At 37.6% G+C, this 19,192-nt stretch overlaps 1 protein-coding gene across 1 annotated transcript in view; it reads right to left on the bottom strand.

The window, feature by feature from the left end:
- LOC126755390 (pneumococcal serine-rich repeat protein) overlaps positions 1-18,625 on the bottom strand; it is a 165,210-nt gene extending 146,585 nt beyond the window's left edge. Inside the window, exon 1 of the mRNA XM_050467932.1 lies at positions 18,335-18,625. Coding sequence (XP_050323889.1) covers positions 18,335-18,336 — 2 coding nt within the window. The 5' untranslated portion in view covers positions 18,337-18,625. The remainder of the gene's footprint in view (positions 1-18,334) is intronic.
- Positions 18,626-19,192: the final 567 nt, after the last annotated feature.

Below are 19,192 nucleotides of genomic sequence, written 5' to 3'. Positions count from 1 at the left end.
AAAAGTTTGCTGAAAACACACTCGAAAATGGAAAAGCGCTGCTCAGAAAAATGTAAACAAAAGGCAGTTGGAAAAAAGTTTGGAATTTATGTTTCCAAGTGATCTACAGCCACGGCAAAATGCACTCACATTTCAACACATTTGCTGCCGCGCATGTGGGCATACATACACGCTGCGCTACCCCCTTTCAACCATTTACCGCAGCATGCAGTTTCGTTTTGCTACAATTTGTGGCAATAAATTGTTCTAACAACTTCTCAAAGTGGCCATAAATGCGAATGCAAGTCTCATTTCAATTGTATTTCGCTGCGCACATATTTATGTATCCGTTGGAGTATTGCGCCTATATGTCGCTGAGTTATTGCACCGTTACGTACATTTGGAATGATTTATATGCAACTGCAATGCGTATAAATCAACTGAAGTTAGGCAACTTATGATATTTGCTGCTACCAAACGCAGTTGTGACTGCTGAGTTGTGGCGGGTTACTTACTTACTTTAATTTTCGCTTGCGCGCTTGAATGCCGATAACTCTAATGGTTGATTTATTGCATATTAACGGAAATAAGTGCGCAAATATAATAATAATTGGGAATATTAGCTGCTAAGTGGATACTTAATATCATCAGATATATACAAGGTTATTTATTATAACTAAAGCGAGTTCTGGTAGAAAAGGAGAAGAAGCAGACACAAAAGATTCATAATTTTAAGCTATTTTGTAAACCTGTACACTTTCTTGTACGATTTGCTGGACACGAATTGTGCTTAATATACTGTACACGCTTAAATTTTGTGCTGTGAAAGCTTTTACAAAGTTTTAAACATAAATTAAAATTTTGGAGACTTTGGAGAGTTTTTCAAAACTTGTATATCGTCTGTTCTTATATGCTATTGGTACTTAAAAAGCATTTACTTGTTAAAAATCTGCGTGTTTTGCTGTTGGAGACCTTCTTGTTTCTACCAAAATAATATTTCAAACTCTTTTTCAGCTGTATTCAAAGCAACACAACAAATAAATTGCGCTTGTGAATAGAAACTGGACTTGAATTGTGCTTAACATACTGTATTCGCTTATGCTTTTTACTAAGAATGTTATAACCAAGTTTAAAACACAAATTAAAATTTTTGAGAGTTTGGTCAGTTTTAAGAAACTTGTACATTGATTAAAAAAGTTTTTACTTGCTAAACATCAGTGCATTTTTCTGGCAAAGTCTTCCCTCTCTCTATCAAAACTATTTTTCAAACTCCTTTGCAGCTGCATTCAAAGTAATCCAACAAAAAATTACACATGTATATAGAAACTGGACTTGAAATGTGCTTAACACACTGCGTTTACGCTTTTTTCAGAGAAAGTTGTTAGCAAGTTTTAAACACAAATTAAAGTTTTGGAGAGTTTGGAGACTTTTTAAAAATTTGCATATTGCCTACGCTGGTATTCTAGTATTTATAAAAACACATTTACTTATTAAAAATTTGCGTATTCTGCAATTGGAGACTTTCTCGTTTCTACTAAAACCATATTTCAAGCTTTTTTAAACCTGCACATAAAGCAATCCATCAAATAAGCCCCGCATGCAAATATCAAAACAAATTTACACCACACTCTCAATCGATAAACACAATTTCTTAGAGCATCAGCAAGTTTTTACGTAGTTTATTAACTTTTTTGTGAAATTTCCACAACAAACCGCTTGCGTAAGATAAACAGTAGCCGTGCGCCACACCATAGGATAGCAATAAACACCTATTTTCTCCTTTCAACACCTCGATAGCGACTGCGCCAGCACCAAAGGCGATTAATCAATGCTTTACGTCAATTTGCCTTCCACCTCCACACTCCGCTGTGGGCTGGCCGGCGCGTGTTTACGACAACCGATAATCCGTGAATGAAATTGAAAATAATCCAATTATCGCCAGCATGGTTAATATACATAAATTTCGCCGAGCACTGATAAGCCATGTCAACAGACCAGCCGAACGGGATTTGATTTAGGAAGCACAAGCCAGCGGCGCGACATCACGCCGCCCCAACCGATTGACAAACGGATGAACTGATGAAGTGGCTGAAAACGAGTTGCGTTCGCATGCATGTGTGCGATTAAGTGCAACAATTTTGCAGCTAATGTTGCATACCACGTAATGCTCTTGCCGCATAAATTAAACGCAGACACACACACACACACAAGCTCATACAGCAGTTGCCTGCCGATCAAACCGTTGAGCGATTAATGTTGCATACTTGTATATTGACTATTTTATTAGGATTAGACGATGAAAGAGCAATTGCTGAGCATATAATGAAGATGCAGGCAAATAGGTTGCTGCGGTGGTGATGGTGGTGGTGCATACGCAACAACAACAATTTAATAAACCACAGCAAGCGAAGAAAAATGTTGCTGTGCGTTTGATGTATGCAAATGTTGACGGCCGAGGTTGATTGCCGCAGCAGCGTCTGTTGAAGTGACCACCGTTGGGTGCAGAGAAGGCAGAAGACCCGCTTTGGCTGCGATTTTGTTGCATGCAGACGCCAATGCGGCAATTTAACATCATTCAGCAGCGATTTCTGCGCTTCAACAGCTTTTTGTTATTACAGCTGCGGCCGTTGTTGTTGTTGTTGTTGGCACTGCTCGTGCCTGTGATTTGTGTGACTGTAATATTTTTATGAAGCTTGTTCAAGCGGTTGTTATGGCTGTCATTATGGTCGGTGTATTTGTCGTTTTTGCGCATTTTTCTGGCAGAACAACTCAATTAGATGACAACATTTGCTGATAATGACGGGAAGCGTGATGAATGCGCAAGTGCTGAAGTGCGTGCATAAATGAGAGTGCGTGTGTTGCATGCAACAACTGACAGGCATGTGAGGATGACAACATCGTTGTTGTCTGTGGCTTTGATAATACATATTACCAACGTGTATGCGCTTATGTGGCGACGAATTTTAGCAAAGAAGTACAACAAGAAAGCAGTAAAAAAGTATTTATAAATAAAATGTGCAAGAAAAAACATGAAGAATGTGAAAGAGTGGGAGACGATGACTTTGTTGAAGTAGAGGCTATTATGAAATTGCAAAGAGGTGATTGACAAGTAATAGTGTAGAGTTTTTTGCAGCTCATGCTATTCGAGCGATTTTAATGAAAACGAAAAGCAGCATTAAAATGTGAAAAGTATCTTTTAACGAAAGGGTTGATATTTTAACAAACTAAATATTTTTGATTTTTGGAGACTTTGTAGAGATTTCAGAAACTTATGAAATTCAATTTTCAAGCTATACTTATGCCAAAAATTATTTAGTGATAATGTTTTTATATCATATTGGAAGTGTAGGGTTTTTATAACGATGATTCAATCGACCTTTATGAAAACGAAAAGCAGGAATAGAATATAAAAAGTACACTTTAGCAAAGTATTCTAATATTTTTGATTTTTGGAGACTTTGTAGAGTTTTCAAAAACTTCTTAAATTCAAATTTCAAGCTATACCTATTCCAAAAGTTATTTAATTATAATTTTTTTATAGCACATTGAAAGTGTAGACTTTGTAGAGTTTTTAAAACGATGATATTTGCATTATAACATGACAATAGCAAGTCTGAAACACACATTAGCTATATAAATATAGTTTAAAAAAACGCAGCACAAATCTATGTCACCTAACCAATTATGCAAATTTCAATAGGCATGCATGATTTCCTATGTCCTATTGTTTATTTAATGACAAATATCCGCCCAATCCTTGCACACTTCTACACCGTCGCTTCTTTTTCTTTCTACACTTTAGCTTGATTTCATATCACCTATTTGCCGCCAGCGTCGCATTTCACATGCTTCTTCCAGAAATGAAGAACTTCTTAAATTTGCCAGCCGGCGTCTGCATTCGCGCATGCGCAACGGTTTTCTGTACGTGCATGCCACCGCATAATTCACCGCTGCCATTGGCGGTTTATTTGTATTTAAGTGCGTGATTTTTTTATGCTTCCATTGTGGTTATTATTTTTTTAATATTTTTTGTTTGCCTTCCTTTACTGCTTCTACTGCCCCAAGTGCCGTTGTGTCATTTTGCGTATTTCGTTTCTTCATATTTTAATATTTTTGCCATATTTGGTTGTCTGTTATTGCTCGCGAGTTGGTCGCTGTTGTTCCTGTTGTTGCTGCTGTGGCTGTCACATGCGTGTAATTGATTTTCCAAGCATGTTTCGCCTGTCACTCAATTCAACGTGCGTCTACCGCATATTTTGCGCATGTTTTTCTTATACTGCATACATTTTATTTCATTCTACTTTATTTGCTTGAGTCTTCATTTGACTGGCATAACATACTGATATGTCATATTTATGTCAAGAAAGAAGCTTTTAACATGTGGTACGTGGTCAGCGGTCTGAAGGTTGAAGTTATAATTTTTTATTTGCTTAGTTAGGCAAAAACCTTATTGCTTTTAATAAATATTATATTTTGAGAATGTTTGGAGACTTATTAAAATAGCGGTGTGTGCATAAATTAGCTTGTTGAATATTTGGTTGCTTTGCTTTAAACATTGTTTGCAAGCGGTTTTGATTAAGTGTAGAGTTTGGAGACTTTAAAAATTTTGTACAAACAACGGCGCCATGTATTTTTAGGAATTTGCATTAAATTTCCTCTAGAACCTATTTCGACAAAGTGTAGAGTTTGTAGACTTTCAAAAGTTTTAACAAGCAACAGCAAATTTTAAAGCATTTGCATTAACTGCTTTTTACAACCAGTTTTGACGAAGTGTAGAGTTTGTAGACTTTCAAAATTTTTTACAAACATCAGCGCCATGTAATTTTAAAGCATTAACTGTCCTCTACGACCAGTTTTAAAAAGGTGTAGAGTTTGGAGACTATAAAAATTTCAAAAACGCGGACGCCCTATAAATTTAAAGCATTAACTGCCCTCTACAACCACTTTTGAAAAAGTGTGAGTTTGGAGAGTTACTGGAGTTACTACAAACAACAGCGCTATATGAACTGAAAGAAATTGCATTCCAAAACTGAAAAATTAAATTTATGATTTTTAATCCAGACAATTTTCACAAGTTGCCCAACTTATCTCTTATACAAGTATGGTATAGGCTTGTACGCTCAAGCAATATGGCTAATGCAGTTTAGCCAATAAAATTTTACGACACATTAATTTTGATAAATGCATAAATAATAAGTTTGTTTTTCACTCAAAACGCCATAATACTTAGCATGCATGGCTGCCACTTGAAAGAATTCATTCATCTTTCAATTTCATCCAACTCAACACATGTGCTGGGCATGCGAATAGACAACTGAAGCCTGCTTGCACTGCGAAAATTAACACGAAATTTTGCACTTTACGAATTCAGTGCGGTCACAATTAAATTAATCCTCCATTATTAGCGAGGCAGTAACGGTGAATGCTTGTCGACAGCAAAACGTCAAGTGTCAAGCACTTGAGTAGCAAATCAAAATATGCCAGCGCACAGCAGGCTCGCTTTAGCAACGATCGAGCGACTGTCAAAATAAGTATTATATTTGCTTCATGTATATACATACATATGTATGTATGTATGTATGGTATATGTGCTTGGCATATGATTTTCAAAGCTGTAGTATGCTAATAGCGAACGCTTGAAAGCTGTGCAGCCAAAGCGTTATTAATACATAAATACATACATACATACATATATACATGCATACAAAAAATTGCGGATAAATATTTTGCAATTAACGGCATTTCGTTACAAGAAATATTACAAAAATTATGTGTCTAAGTGCCGTGCAAGAAATAAATCGCTCCACATTTACCCACTCCACGCTGATCACGGAGATTTGCGCGTCCAGCTGCCGGCGCATTTCAACTGGTCGCACGCCGAGGCGGCCGCAACGCTTAGCAATAGCTCACCTCACATGTGTAATATGCAAAAAGCCGCACATAACAGTTACAGATATCGGGCAATGCGATAGCTGCGGAATATGTTCTTATGAATATGTATGGCCTGGCGCTGACGGAGCAAGTTATTTAGTGCTGTGACTTTAGACTTGCGTTATTCAATTGCCACTGGTGATGCAAATGGGACAACTACCGCCCGCCGCCAACACATTGCTCGACCTCAAATATATAAATAATTAAAGTGTGTATGTGTTTAGAGATTCGTATTTCTCCCAAGCTCATTTAATGCAATGTGCTCGCTAATTGCATGCAGCATTCAATTGCATATGCAATCAGCTGTCATTGGAGAATTTCTAAACGCCGCTGCCCTCGCACAAGCAGCCATTGCCACCAAAGAGTATAGTTAAACAATGGTTTATCGATTGACAATCACAACTAAAATGCAATGATGTTGTAACAAAATGTTGAGAATGCGGTTGGTTGACTACTGACTACTGACACAAACATACACACACTTACATCCATATAGTTGTGAGTAAATAAAAAAATTACATAGAATTTACGTGACATTTTTACGAGCGATTTGCCGCATTGCCAGCTTCTCGTCGTTTCTGCTCTTACTGCACTCGCTGACAACTGCGCATTGCCGCCTTTTCTGTGTCTTAATCATCACACCCTTGACACACTATCCTCCGCTGTTGTCGCTGACACTTCAACTGAATCCCAAACGCGCTGGGATTTGTTGTCCTGCAGTGTTGCATTGGGAGTTGTATATCCCAATGCATAAGCGCGAGTATGTATGTGTTAGTGCGTGTAATTGGTATTCTATTGCTAATTGAATTACATGGTGTCAACAGTAATTTATTGCTGTTGCTGTCATCATTAGCGCAACGCCGGCGTGATATTTGTCATCGTTGATATTATATGACAAGTGTGTATAAATTATTTAATTCGCTAGCCGCTGTTGCTGGAATTGTAGGAATTTCACTCATTGCTTTTTATAGAAGTATTTAATTATATTTAAGTAAGTCTATTTAATTTTTTTAATAATCTGAATTTATCAGCTATTTAGTAATTGATTGATCACTAAGCTATATTCCTTCCACTCAAGCAAGGTCCATAACTAAAGTGCTTAAAGTTTATAAATATACAAAATAAAATCCGATATTTAACAAATTAATTATTTTTGATTTTTGGAGACTTTGTAGAGTTTTCAGAAACTTGTGAAATTTAATTTCCAAGCTATACTTATGACAAAAAATATTTAACCATAATTTTGTTACAGCATATTAGAAGTGTAGAGTTTTTAAAACGATGATTCGGGCGTCTTTTATGAAAACGAAAAGCAGAAATAGAATGTTAAAACTATATTTTAACATTTTTTTAATATATTTTAATTTTTGGAGACTTTGTAGAGTTTTCAGAAACTTGTGAAACCCAATTTTTCAAGCTATACTTATTCCAAAAGTTATTTAATCATAATTTTCTTATCGTATTTTGTAAGTGTAGACTTTGTATTTTGTTTTCAAAATGATGATATTTGAATTATAAATGGCAATAGCAAGTCTGAAACACACATTAGCTGTATAAAAATGATTTAATTGTGGAAACCACAGTACAAGTGCATGTCACCTAACCATATATGAGGAATTTAATTCGTATGTAGGATTTCCTACATTGTTTTAATGACAAGTATCCTCCCAATACTTTCACACTTCTACACCGCTGCTTCTTCTTCCTTGCACAAATTTTTATAAATATTAAAAAAAAGCCAAAACTCAAAGTACGTGAAGTATATTTAGCGAATATACGCACTCTTTTAGCTTGCGAAAATGTTAATTAATTTGATGGAACGATTTTCAAAAAAGGCTTAAATTCTCTCTGAATTGCTTACACTTCGTTGAAATGAAAGAGAAGAGCAATAATAAAAGAAGTTGAATTTTGACTATCTGCCTCGATATACTTGATATTTTTAAATTGTCCACAGAAGGCCGCCAGCTACATAAAAAACATATTAAGAACTTTAAACTAATTTTCTCATACTCACATAAATTCCATTAATTGTCTGCTAAATTCCATAAATATGAAAAAATTCAAAACACAAAGTAGGCGGAGTATATTTAGCGAATACACCCACTCTTTTAGCTAAGACACAATCCACTTACTAAAAATTGAATAATTTGAAGGAACGAATTTCAAAAAACGATTTCAATTACTCGGATAAAGTTACACCAGCGTTGAACGGAAAGGGAACAAAGAGAATAAATGCAGTTTCTTCGTGCCTCAAATACACTCGGTGTTTTCAAATTCTTCTCTGAGGGCCGACTACTATTCAATCAGTCTGTCAACTAAACTTTTTCTGCTCTTTTAGAGCTTAACTACTTTTGACGAGGTTTTAATATATCCGAAACCTCCCAAAAATATATTGTGATTTTAAAATTTTCAATTTTCCACGGAGCTTTAAATATTGTTGCAGCAAGGCACTAAATCCGATTATGCAGACAAATTGCGCAAACATTCGCACACAATTAGTGTCAGAGAGCGCGATAAGATTCACACATAAGGCTTACAAAAGCACAGGATTAAATTTCAGTTGAATGGAAAAATGTGTGCAAATCAAGGTGTAGCAGTTTGAGTGGCATGATTTGCAGGCGCCTACAATTTTCGCTGGGAAACAGACTGTGAATGCGCGCGCCGGCGGTGGACCAATTAGGTAGCTGCTGATTTAAGGTGACGCCGATAATGCCACGCCGGATGGGAATTAATGCAGCGGTACACAAATTATGTGGCTGGAAATTTAAGGCGCCACTAATAAAGCACACGCCGGATGGGAATTAAGGCACCAACTGTACAGTTGAGATCCGCTGTCTAAATGGCGAACTGACGGCTAAAGCGGGTCAACAATTTGGCTGACTGATTACCAGTGACAAAGACTCATTAATCAGTTTCCTATGGTACATGGGCTCTATTGCACGCGCGGTCGTGTGAGCGCGCGCGTGTTGTCCGGCAGTTTGCACGGACTCCTTCAACTGCAAGCATTTTTCGCTGAACATGCGCCGCGTGTAACTGCCGCATACTGCGTGCCGGACCGAGTTCGTACGTTGCGAAAAACGTTTACATGGAAGTATGTGAACACAGTACATATGTACGTCAAATCATGTCATGTCACGTCACGTACGCATTGTTCGGTGTTTTGTGCGTACGCATGGCAATCGGGTCGGAAAGCGGCCGGGGCCCGCCCAACAGCCGCCACTATTGCACTTCATCAATGTCCGAGCGCATAAAATTCGCGCTAAAAATGCGCATACTTTGACCACCAAGAAATGTGAAAAAGTCTTAAATAAAACGTCTGTGACATAAATGAGAAATAAAGTCGAAGCCGAAATATGCAGACAAACAACGCCGAGTCTACGCGCATGCGCACATTTCAAAGTCAAGTCGACGCCAGCAACGCCACGTTCGCCGACTCACCTATATATGGCAATATTCACACGCGCCTCATATACGCGGCTCGATATTGGTGTACGCTTCGGCCCCGTACACAACATAAATTCACAGAAATCAAAGCAGTGCGCAAATTGTACGCCCACGAGCATGGCACGTTGTCTTGCTGCTGGCGGCAATGCGCAAAGCGGCCCACTCAGTTCGCTTAAATGCGGCTATGCGCCACAGCGCCATCGTCAGTTTCGCCGCGTGCCCCGCGCTGACAGCTGTAGACTGTGGCTCAAGTGCGGCACGCATGCGCTGTGGTCACACACACGTTCGTCTGTCCATCTATGCATACTCTCTTACAACACGCGTCCCAAAATGATGTAGCATTATTTTCATCGTGTGCTATTTATTTTTAAAGTCGCTTGCAACTATTTGGTCGCATGGATTTTTTGCTGTCTAAAAATGGCAGACGTGCCACTGTGTGTACCCACTCTGAGCAGCAAGTAGCAAAATGTTTGTGTAAATGCTGCGCCACTTTGAGTGACGATTTGCCACTTCACCGCCACACTATCGCTACGACATAAATTGTCAGCTACAAAACGCTGGCGTCAAGGTTGCAGGATCGCTGCTCAACGGCTGTCCAATAACAAAATAGTGGCTAGAGGCTTTAAGTGGTGGAAGGACATCTCACCTTGAATAAATATCTGTAAATAGAACAATGCTCAACACATTATCTGCAGTGATCTGGCACTGTAATGTAAAGTGAGCAAGCAAGCAAGCATTGGTTTGCTCAATGTTCTTCTCACGCCTTTTTTACATTTGTTCTTTTGTATGCTAGAATTCTCTTCTAAATAGATGCGCACGCGCTTCAATTCTTGAAAGTTTCTTATTCGTGCTTTGCGTGTTGGCGTTTAATCAGCAGCTGCTGTTAACAGCTGAGTACCCGACGCGCTACATCAACTCTATAAGCGTATTAGTGGTGCTCAGTGTTCTACATTCTCAATCCGATATTTACGTAATTCAAAAGAGATTAGAACGAACACAATTCAAATTTATAACAGTGCTACGATCTCTCCGCTCGGTGGCTGCTGAAGACTCAATCCACTAACCTGTTCCGGGTTATTAAGCTCCTTCAGAGGTTGTTTGAAGCAAAGAACCCTAGACTACGTGATCTCCTGCTCGAAACCGCAAGTTCATAAACGTTGTAATAGATAGCCAAGCAGCAATTAAGGCTGTCCGTAAGGCCAATACTAAGATTAATTTCGTTAGGTTATGCAAACAGAAAATAACATGACAAAGGTACCCAGTCATATAGGAATAGAAGGAAATGAGAATTCAGATAAGCTGACCTGCAGGAGAGAAACCATTTAGCTCTTTCAAGGTCTTATAAAACTGGAAAAATAGAAACACAAGGCATACCATATACTACATGGGTCAAACCACGTCAAGTGGTCCATGAAAGTTTCGAAATATCTCCGTTATTGAAGGTTTAAATTTAGAGGACGATAAAATTCAGAACTTTAACAAAAAAAAGAATTTTAACGAAATATTTATATCACGGGGTATGCGGCTGGTTCCATTCCTAATGAACTGTTAATTTTCAAAATCGGAGATTTTTCGAAATTTGCATGGACCACTTGACGTGGTTTGACCCACATCTAGGCAAAAGGGAGTTTATTTACATTGCACGGGTCACCACAGAACACCTAAGCTTAAGATTCCATCTTCAAAAAATATGAAAACAGGAGTCCGAGGAATGCAGAAAAGCTGCCAATGCTGCAAATGTAGAGACATTAGACAGCTTAGGTGGAACATACTCAGGTTTTTCTATCAAATCCACTGAGTTTCAATCCTCTCAATATTGGTCTATTCGTGTTACGACATTACCGTATTTCATGGTGATATATGGGAATTAATAAGCTTAGTAATTCTGTTTACTAGTCACAGTATGAAAAATATTGAAAAATTATTTAGAATCTCTGAGAGCTTCAAAATATTTCAGACCGAGTAAGAGACCTTTTTTCCCAAAACCTATAGAGTTCGGTAGTAAAACTTTTTGGATTATTGTTTACACAATTACTAGTTGAGAAGATATAATTGGGTCTAGAGAACTTGGAATTTGTATGCCCTTGGCCATATAGGGAGAGAGGAAGAAGAAGAGAGATAGAGATTGAGGGAAATTTGTGGAACGGACAGGATATGTGATGCGCACCCCGTGATTTGTCTCTAAAAAATAGTTGCAGACCACAGGACCGCCTTGAGAACTCCGGGTCTAGGAGTAAATCGCTTCCGAGAGAGAAATCCAGGGTGAGGGAAGGATATGGGATGGGGATCCCGTAATTAATCAATTATGGAACCCCATTATTTATCTCCAAAAAATTGTTGCAGCCACCGGGCGCCCTGAAAACTCAGGGTCAAGGAGTAATTTCCTTTCAATGACAAGGGAAGAATATGGAATGCAGGTCGCCTGATTACTCAATTATGGGAGAAAAAATCTGAAAAAAAATTCCTGGAGAACCGTGTCTGAGAAATCCGGCTCCGGAAGGAATTGTCTCCCATAACCCTGCTTTCTCGGTCACTGAACGTAAGGCTTCTTCATTTCTAAGAATAAGTACTAAGTAGCTGTAAGTTAGGCTTTTGTAAGCATGAAACAGCCTACTAGACATTTTTCCAACACTGTTTCGATTACATACGATGTTCTCTTTGGTAAAAATCATAGTTCAACAATTAAAATTCCATTTGTAAGACTTAAACATTGGACAGCAAAGTTGCAATAATAATAACAACAACAATTGCCCTTAATCTTGAATAACAAATGTAAATGATTATTGCACCAGAGATCCAACGATCGGCAGCGAGTTCTAGGCAAGACAAAACAACAACGACAAAAGCAAACACAAGAGCCAAAAGAGCAAACTGACGATGACGAAGAAACACAAGTAGCGCCAATAATCGAAACGAATGAATCGAAAAATGCAAATTCAATTTGTAGCTGCCGCAGCTGAAGCGGCAATAAACTGCGCGCCGCCACATAAATAACCCAAAGCAATTGCAAGCAGCAAAAAAGCAGAAAACAACAGTGGAGAAATAACAAATGAGCGACAAAAACAAATAGCATCTGATAAAGCAGCAACAAGAGGAACAGCAACAACGGCATGTCACGAGATAAGCCGCCCCAGGCCGATTGCCGTGGCTGGTGGTGGCCAAGCCGATGACGGTGGCATCAGCGGCAACAACACTGCTTCGCGGCAGCGCTTGTAACTAGAGCAACAACGCGCGTTCACACAGTAGCAATTGATTGAAGCCAAGGGCCAAGTGGCAAGATCACACACATACACAGAGTCAGCGCGCAGACGGTGGATTGACTCCGCCAGCACACAGGCAAGCTAGACAAGCCAGGCGCACGGGTGCATATGAGTCAAGCGAAGGCATGAAGATATCAGCGCCGCTGCTATGCATGCGTGTTGTTGTTGTTGTTTGATGTACGCTGGCATATTTGCGCACGCGGCGGCTGCTGCGGCAATCGCGCCGATCGAACATGCAACAATTTCGACAGCTGGTGCATGTCGGCGGTAGCGCTGAGCTACACCGGCCAGTTGGGGGGCACTAAAAGCGAGGACTGGAGGCCAAATGTAAAACGATACATCGAAGCGCAAATGATGAGGCATTAATGTAAATATTGGAGAATATCGGCGAAGGCTAAAAATACGCAATTTCTTGCAAATATTTTTATTTTTGTTGCAACAGCAAAGGAAAAGCGAAAAATGCAATGACATCATCAACTCAGCGAATTTATTGTAACAACGGAATTTTAATTGCCACAAAGCGCGGATGATTTCTCATAATCATGCCACAGCGGCAGCAGCAACGTGTGTGGCCATTTACAAGCGGCAAGCGGTGGCAAAGTGGCAGCGGCGAAGAAATTGCATAAAAAAAGAGTGAAAGCGCGTGAAACAGCATGCATGCCGCACAATGTTGCAAATGCGCATACACCAGCTGTTACACACATATCAAGTCAATTAGCTGCCACTCAAGCCAGTGCGCCTTTAAGTGGCAAAGGAGTTCTGATTTGCGCGCTTCGCTGCTTGTGCGCCGGCGCAGAATGCCACACCATAAAGTGTAAATGCGCTTAAGCGGCTTACGCGCCAAAATCACTGTCACGCTCGTCAAAATTTTACGCGCTAGCTCGTTCGTGTTAAGCGGATTACAATGCAAGTAAGCGGCGTATAAAGGAGGCAAATAAAAGCAGATTTTTGGAAAGATTCCAAACCTTCCGGCACTCGGAGAGATCGTTGAACGCGCGTAGCTCAACTCCCTGCCGCTGGTGAGTGCAATTTGCGCTCAATTTATTTGCCGCATAAATTAAGCGATTTTCATAATTGTGCAACGCACAGGCACACAGTCACCACTATATTTACAGCTATATGCCGATATTTTTGAAAATATCGCGTTAATTACACTTAAAGCTGCACTTCGGTGGAGCACAACCCATTCGCGGGCAAATGTTTACTATAAAGTGCGCGGCGATAAGATTGACTTTGACATGTGTTTGGTCACACTACAGCGCACGCTGCAGCGCATGCGCACAAGTGTCATACGCGCTATCAGCGATTTGCAGGCAACTACAAGTGATTATGACTTATTTATGATTTGCCGTGTATTTACACGTTTTGCGTTCACATTTATTTACATTTTTCATATTTTACATATCTGCTGTAAATAAATAATAAATATATTGACACTTGTACGCTGTGCAAAAGCGTTGCCGACGGATTAAAGCGCGGTAGCCGTTGTGTGTCAGCGCAAATTTGCGCTTGATGGCTGAGTTTTTCTGAGTTATTGGCTGGCTAAATTGAGGAAGTCGTAAAGCAGTGTATAATTTGCTTGTCAGGTGATAAACACATTTTTAATCAAGTATGTATGTGTGATATATAAATATTTGTGTTTTTGCTTATGTAATTCAAAAAAGTTAGAATAAGGCCGCTTGATAGTAACGCAAAGTTATTGCGTTAGGTTAAGTTAGGTTATGAGAACGTAACTAACAGGAATCAACTTTGATAGCTTTGAACGCCGATTCGTTCTGACACCTAATACTCCTTTATAATAAATCAGAAGTCCCTTACAAATCAACGAAGCCCTTTGTGCCTATCACAAATTTGTTGAGTCGGCCAAAGTTTGTTTTAGCTTCAGAAGAAAGATTTCCTTGATGTTTCAGCCTGAGTATTGCAAAGGCTGAACAATGGAGAAGAAAGTGTCTAGATGGTTCCGTAAGAACCAGTAAGAACCCATACCATTTCGGCAAGATCAATTTTGCTAAAGTCAAATATTTCAGAAGATCTCCTGCACTCTACTCTAGGCCTAAAGGGTCTCGTGGTCGTATAGGAGATAGTTGTAAACCAACTGTGCGAGTTCCATTGATCCAATACTAAAACGCATGATGCCAATTGAGATCCAAGGCGGCATCATTTTGATATGGATGGTGCCAGGGTGCCCCCTCTAGCCCAGCGGCTTTGCAGTTGCCAGCAATACCGCTATTACCAAGCACACAAACGAGTCTGATGTGTCTAGATGCTATTTACAGTGATGACAGACACTCCCGGACTAGCTTGGAGCGGTTGTTAGCGAGCTCAGCGCTAGTGTTACCGCTCTGTTGCCGAAGTGAGTGAAACCTTCCCTCCTAGCTTCGACCCATCCATAAAAAGGCTCACTGTGGCTCTTCATCATAAAACTCTTCCCATCCACACATCCCTCATTGTGATTAGATTAATAAATTTAAAAGCCGCCTCTGTGACACAGTGATCCAGGTTTTCAAGAATTCCGTTGAAGGAGGAGAGATTTTCGGCGCGTCCTTTTTGGACCCTTTCATATACCCAGCTTCCCTGAGCCTTAGAGCACACTTAGCAGCAATACACTTAACTACAATGTTCACGATTGTCGGAAGTATATTAAGCAATAACATTTTTTCGGGTCCAGCCATAAGTAATTTTTGGAGAGGCGCTGATAGGACAAAAAATTAGTTCATCTTAAAGCGAAAGCAGAGCACTTAAGTGGCTACAATTTCCATCTATGCTATAAATTTTGTTTTAAATTTTAACAAAGTCTTATATTCTCCGTCAATATTTTGTGGGGGCGAGGGATTTGTGGGTGGGGAGATGCCGTTGGAAAACTTCCTCGCGCATGGACCGAAGTTAAGAGAGAGGGTAGAAGGAAGGTACAGCCTTCAGTCGTGAGCTCATCATCAACTCCAGGCCTCCAGACTACTGTAGCGTCTTTCAAGTGGAGTTGACTGTCATCAATATAGCGGTAAATAGGAAGGGCACCCTTACCACAATTTCAACCGAGTGAGATTTCCGATGACGTCTTGCGCTCTAGCTCTGGATCTATGAACCTCCAGTGAGCTTGGAAGGCGATGTTCAACAACTATAGCTTGTGCAACTGCGAGATCCTTCTGGCTCAAAGTGAATCGTAAGTGGTCCTCCAAATTAGCTGCACTTAGCAAAGTCAGTCTCGCAGTTATTGCAGGGACTCTTACTGGGCACTTTTCATAAGCGATACGACTAAATATCTAAATACCTTGTATGGAGGGAGGCGAGGTGGAATCATATTGTCCCTTTTTTCTACTGCCGACTTGTTAGCCTGGGATTGAAATTTCACGATAGACACACCCTTGGGAAATCTGGAGAATTAATTGGTAATGATATTAATGGACTTAGTAAATTTATGGAAACTCAAAACGTTTCTTCGATCTATGAGATGATGCACTTTAAGGAGTTTTTGAGTTTTTGGGTAATACAAATAACAAATACTTGTCCAAATGAAACCCATAGAGTTTTGAATCAGACCTTATACCTTACCTAACCTAGCTTGACCAACAAACTCGACTATTATACAATAAAAGTTAGATCGAAATAACCCTTGAAAATAATCCAAAAGAGATTTAAAGCCCTCCATAAACACAAATGCTAAAATTAGAGTTTGTGCCATATTATGATAGATTTTTATATTATCTTTTGGCAAAAAAATGTGAATAATCAATTCATAAAATATAGACGAAGTTAGTTTTCACAAAAAGTTTCTCAGAAACCGGTAAAACATGACGACACCATGAAATATGGCTAACTGAAGCTACTCGTATAAGATGTATAACATGCAGCTTCAAGACTAGATTCGAATAAAACTTATACCCTAATAAATTATTAAAATTTCAACTTTAGCAAAGAAATAAAAGCGCCACACTCCACTAACGAGTCTCTACCACCTAGCTTGTCTGCTCGTGAGAGGGGTTAAATTGCCAAGCTTCGGGTTTAGCAAGAAAGCAAAAATACTCGCTCTAATGAGCAGACATTTGTCAACAAATTGGCGAAGCATTGTTTATACATATTGTTTTCAATATGCTCATATAACATTATTAAACATTATTAGAGTTCATTGACCCACATTTATTGTCTACATGTGTGCGCAAGCGGTCGCATGTACTGCCATGTGGCAGTGACCACTCATTCAACTGTCATTTGTTATTTTAATTGCAAAACACTACCGCGACACCCGAAGCGGTGCCGCACAGTAGAAATGACACTTGAGTAAAAATAAATTAAGTGTAAATACAACAACAAATTAAGTGTAAATAAAAGAAATTGGCATTTTTGCATCGGATTACTAGCGAAATTTGTTTGGAAATTTACTTTTTATAAAAATAATTGAACCAAGTTGTAAACATAAGTGTGCAATGAAGTGTTGCCGTTAACTAGGTCAGAATTCGGTAAAAAGAGGTGTGGCATTGCATTGAAATAGCTGATAGTTGATTTAGTTAATGGCGACAACTCGTGTTATCGCGCACAAAATATTCGAGACTCGAAATAATATTTTAACGTAAATGACAGACATTACAGTGACAGAAAATATTTACGCAGATAATTGCAAGAAATCAATGGATATATAACGAAATGTCGAAAAATGTATTGTTTTCTGCATAAATTTAATATAAAAAATTTTATTAAAGCAATATTAAAAAATATTAGATTGATTTTTTATAAGAAAAAAAATTTTATGACAAAAATTGATTAAAAAAATATTTTTATAAAAAAAATAAAAAAAATATTTTTATTAAGAAAATTTATTTTTATTAAAAAAAAAAATATTCCATAAAAATAATTATTAGAAATATAATTCTTTATTAAAACAATATTTATATTTTTTTTCGTTGCGACAAAAATTTAGACATTGCAGTAAAACATACCTTTTTCCTGTTTTAAAAAGTTTTTTATTTTTAATTTTATAAAAAAAAATAAAAAAAAATATAAAAAAATGTTAGTAAAATAATTACAACAAAGTCCTTGATTGTAGTTTTTTATCAAATATTTTTTGCAAAAACTATATTAGAAATATTTGAAAAAATATTTTTTGAAGATTTTGTTTTGAATTTTATCTTTCTTTTGATCTTATATTTTCATAAACATTTTAATTATTCTTTCTTATTTTAAGTTTGTCATGAAGTTTGTAACACCAAGAAGGAAGCGTCAGAGACCCTATCAAGTATATATGTATATAAATTATTAGCAGGATCAGCTGAGTCGATTTAGCCATGTTCCTCTGTCTGCCTGTATATAAGCGAACTAGTCTCTCAGTTTTTGAGATATCGCTCTGAAATTTTGCACACGCCTTTTTCTCAGCAAGAGACTACTCACTTATTGAAAGCGACCAATATCGGACCACTATAGTATATAGCTGTCATACAAACTTATCGTTCGAAATCAAGTACTTGTATGGAAAACTTTTTCATTTGAGAAGATATCTTCACGAAATTCGGTATAAATCATTTTCTAAGACAAGCTTATAATATTCGCAGAAATTTTTTAGATCAGACCACTATATCATATTGCTATCACACAAACTTAACTAACAAAATGTAGTTCTTTCATGGAAACTTCGATCTTTGTAAAGGGTATTTCAGCATCGGTGCAACCAAAGTTAACATTTTTGCTTGTTTTTCTTATAATATTTTCATAAACGTTAATAAAATACTCACATCGTATTTATTTGGCCTCATTGTACCCATTTATTTTGCATGTAATTAAGATTCGCATTCGGCTACGCTTTACAACCACAAGCGACCATTGGTGAAGTTCTCGAAAACAAATTAAATATTTTCGTTAAATCGATTTTGTGTATATGTTTTGCTTAATTATTTTAATTGCTTTAGCTCGTTATTTTTGTAATTAATTTTTTTTTTTGCATTTAAATTTTTATTCGGAATATTTCTTGATAAATATTAGCGTGTGTATTTTTTTAGTTATACTTTATATATATTTCTATTTCTTTTTTCAAAAAAACATAATTTCTTTTGCAAATATATTTTCGTTTAACATTGCGCAATAATATTTTTTCAGTTTCCATAAATTTTTTTTATGCTTGCGTTATTGTTGTTGTTTTTTGTTATTTTATTTTATAGTAAAGTAAGTGTCATGCTTATTAATTTTAAGTTTTATATTTATTTAATTTAAATATAATTTAATAAATTTTCACTTCTTGCATTTATTTTCTTATAATTTTTCTTTATAATATTTTTTTTTTATATTTTAACGCCGCAAATATTTAAGCAGCGATTTAAGTAATGAGTGAACACTTTTGTTATGCACTGTTAGCGTTGTTTCGCTTTTTTGATATAATTCAGTTATCTTTGTTAACTTTTGCTAATGCTTTTTTCCAGCGGCGAGTAAAAATTTAAGCTTTAATTAACTTATTTGTGTGAATGAAAATGATTAATTTCGGTTAGCACTAGTATTATTTTCTGCTATAAAGCATCTACGCGGAATTCGACCTTTTTGATTTAATTATTTTTATTTATTATTTATTTATTATAATGAATATATTTTTGTCGTACTTT

The sequence above is a fragment of the Bactrocera neohumeralis genome, chromosome 4, assembly GCF_024586455.1.
Source record: "Bactrocera neohumeralis isolate Rockhampton chromosome 4, APGP_CSIRO_Bneo_wtdbg2-racon-allhic-juicebox.fasta_v2, whole genome shotgun sequence".
NCBI classification, from domain to species: Eukaryota; Metazoa; Arthropoda; class Insecta; order Diptera; family Tephritidae; genus Bactrocera; species Bactrocera neohumeralis.
This window is presented reverse-complemented; position numbering and strand designations above follow the sequence as displayed.